The sequence below is a fragment of the Notothenia coriiceps genome, unplaced genomic scaffold (genome assembly GCF_000735185.1).
Source record: "Notothenia coriiceps isolate Sejong01 unplaced genomic scaffold, NC01 NC01_scaffold00018855, whole genome shotgun sequence".
Taxonomy (NCBI): Eukaryota; Metazoa; Chordata; class Actinopteri; order Perciformes; family Nototheniidae; genus Notothenia; species Notothenia coriiceps.
In genome coordinates this window covers 1-2429 of record NW_011351556.1, presented here as the reverse complement: position 1 = coordinate 2429, position 2429 = coordinate 1, and the positions used below count along the sequence as shown (strand labels likewise).

At 40.4% G+C, this 2429-nt stretch overlaps 1 protein-coding gene across 1 annotated transcript; it reads left to right on the top strand.

Annotated features, from left to right (window-relative positions):
* Positions 1-592: 592 nt before the first annotated feature.
* Positions 593-2373, top strand: LOC104951287 (nucleoporin NUP188 homolog; the record flags this gene model as incomplete). The annotated part of the gene is made up of 4 exons (XM_010777920.1): positions 593-736; positions 1857-1937; positions 2064-2156; positions 2251-2373. Coding segments are annotated over exons 1-4 (441 nt in total), but the record flags the coding sequence as incomplete, so codon positions are not given.
* Between the last annotated feature and the right edge of the window lie 56 nt (positions 2374-2429).

Sequence of the window (2429 nt, the reverse complement as noted above, 5' to 3'; positions counted from 1 at the left end):
GTAAGGGGCGGGGCGAGTGTCTGAGGATTTCACCAGAGGATGGTATCGCTCCTCCATTATCGCTCCTCGGTCCTCCGGCAGAAATAAGCGCCATGGCACGGTACTCAAGATGGCGCAGACAAATCAACTTCCGGTGAAACAGAGGACCAAGGAGCAAGGAAATGAAAATAACCGACCTGAGACGCAGCCAACATGAGCATCAGTCACCCTCGGTCTGGGGCTCCACACAAGATCTCGCCTTGTGGGTATCGATCATCATGAGAAAGGTGAGGGATCAGCCCAGAACTACACAGGAGGAACTTGTTAATGATCTCAAGGCAGCTGGGAGCACAGTCACCTAGAAAACTATTGGTATCACACTACACCATAATGGATCAAGTCCTGCAGCGCCGGAAGGCCCCCTGCTCAAGAGGAACATGAGAGGCCCGTCTGAAGTTTGACAACGAACCTCTGAAGGATTCAGAGAAGGCTTGGGAGGAGAGGATGTGGTCAGATGAGACCAACATCGAGATCTTTGGCATCAACTCAACACGCCGTGTTTGGAGGAAGAGAGATGCTGACTATAACCCCAGAACACCATCCACCCGTCAGCATGGAGGTGGAAACATTCTGCTTTGGGGAGCTGAAGCTTCCAGAGGCCAAGCATCAGCCTCAACACCTGAAGGATTTGGAGAGGATCTTCAGAGAGAAGTCGACCAACATCCTTCCTGAGATGTGCACAGACCTGGAGACCAGCGTCTGACCTCTGTGTGTCCAACAAGGGTTTCTCCACCAAGTCCTAACACATGTTCTGCAAGGGGATCAAATACTTATTTCTCTCAGTTAAATGCATATCCACTTTTTATCTTTTATATAATGTCCATTTCTGGATTCTCTTTTTGATATTCTTACTCTCACTGTTCAAATAAACCTACCATTACAATTATAGACTGTTCATTTCTTGGGTAAGTGGGCAAACTAACAAAATGTGCAAGGGATGAAATACTTATTTCCTCCACTGTAAATACTGTACTTAAGAAAAATGTTGAGGAACTATTACTTTACTTAAGTACTTCAATTTTTTTGCGACTTTGTACTTCTACCCCTCTGCAATTCAGAGGTAAATGGTGTACTTTTACTCCACTAATACCTTTAGTTACTTCTCAGATTTTGATTAATTATGGGACATATAATCAACAATTAAATGTAGTTACCTTTACCAGCTTTGATAACACTTTAATGCATCAATAATTATAATCAGAACATATAGGCCAATCTATATAATGAGTCCTTTTACTTTTGGTACTTAAATTATATTTTGATGCTAATACTTTTCTACTTTTACTTGAGTAACATTTTGAATGCAGGAATTTAACTTTTAACAAAGTATTCCTACACTCTGGTACTTCTACTTCTACACGATCTGAATACTTCTTCCACCTCTGCTTTGAATGATAGTGAAACAGTCTCTCTATAAAGAGTGTAACAATTATCCTTATTCCTGATTCCATTGAAATTGTTATTATTAAATCAAAATTCGACTTTAGAATAAAGGACTTTTGTTTTAGGCTTTCCTTTCTTGATTTGTACGCATGGTATCAAGTGTGTAATAACTGCCATATATTTTGGAAAACGTGATACACTAAGGCATTATATGTTTTATTTCTTCCCGTTTAGTTTTTGTTATAGATTTACCAAGACAGACATAATTACAAATACAGCTATACATTATGAGGACAGTGCTCAAACACAAAAAAGGCAACAACAAACAAAACATTATTACTCGGTACCCATCCCTACCAAACACACACACAAACATTTATTCTCATATGTAGATGTACAATTAAAATGTAGTCTGTGAACTGTTTCTCTTTTAGGTCACAGCAATCACAGCAAAGATGTGTATCTACGGTCTCCTCTCGTTTGTGGTCACTTCTTTTGAGGAGGAAAGCCTACAGGTATGCATTCTGATTTTACATATAATAATAATTATACATGTTATTTATATAGTGCTATATAGGCAATGATAAACGTTTTTCACTCAGTCATATTGTGAACTTGCTTTTTCTTAATGCATGTGACAGACTGGTGGTCAGGCGGCTCAGTGCTCCCACCTCATCGATGCTGCCTGTGAAGTGCTCTCTGCTCCAAATCTGGCAGAAGTGTTTTGGGAAATGGTGAGAATATGGAAAAAGGGGATTCTTTTGAGTTAAAATCAGATATAATGTTTTGTGATGATAATGTTTCCTGTTTGTTTAATGTTTTATCCAGAAACCGAACATGGGACTGGGAATGATTCTGGACAGTGCAGTCGGGATGTTCCCTCACAAAATTGGACCTCTGTTACAGCTTCTAACTGCACTTCTGTCAAACAAGTCCACTGTGAAAAAGGTAGCTTTTACACACACACACACACCACGCACGCACGCACGCACGCACGCGCGCACACA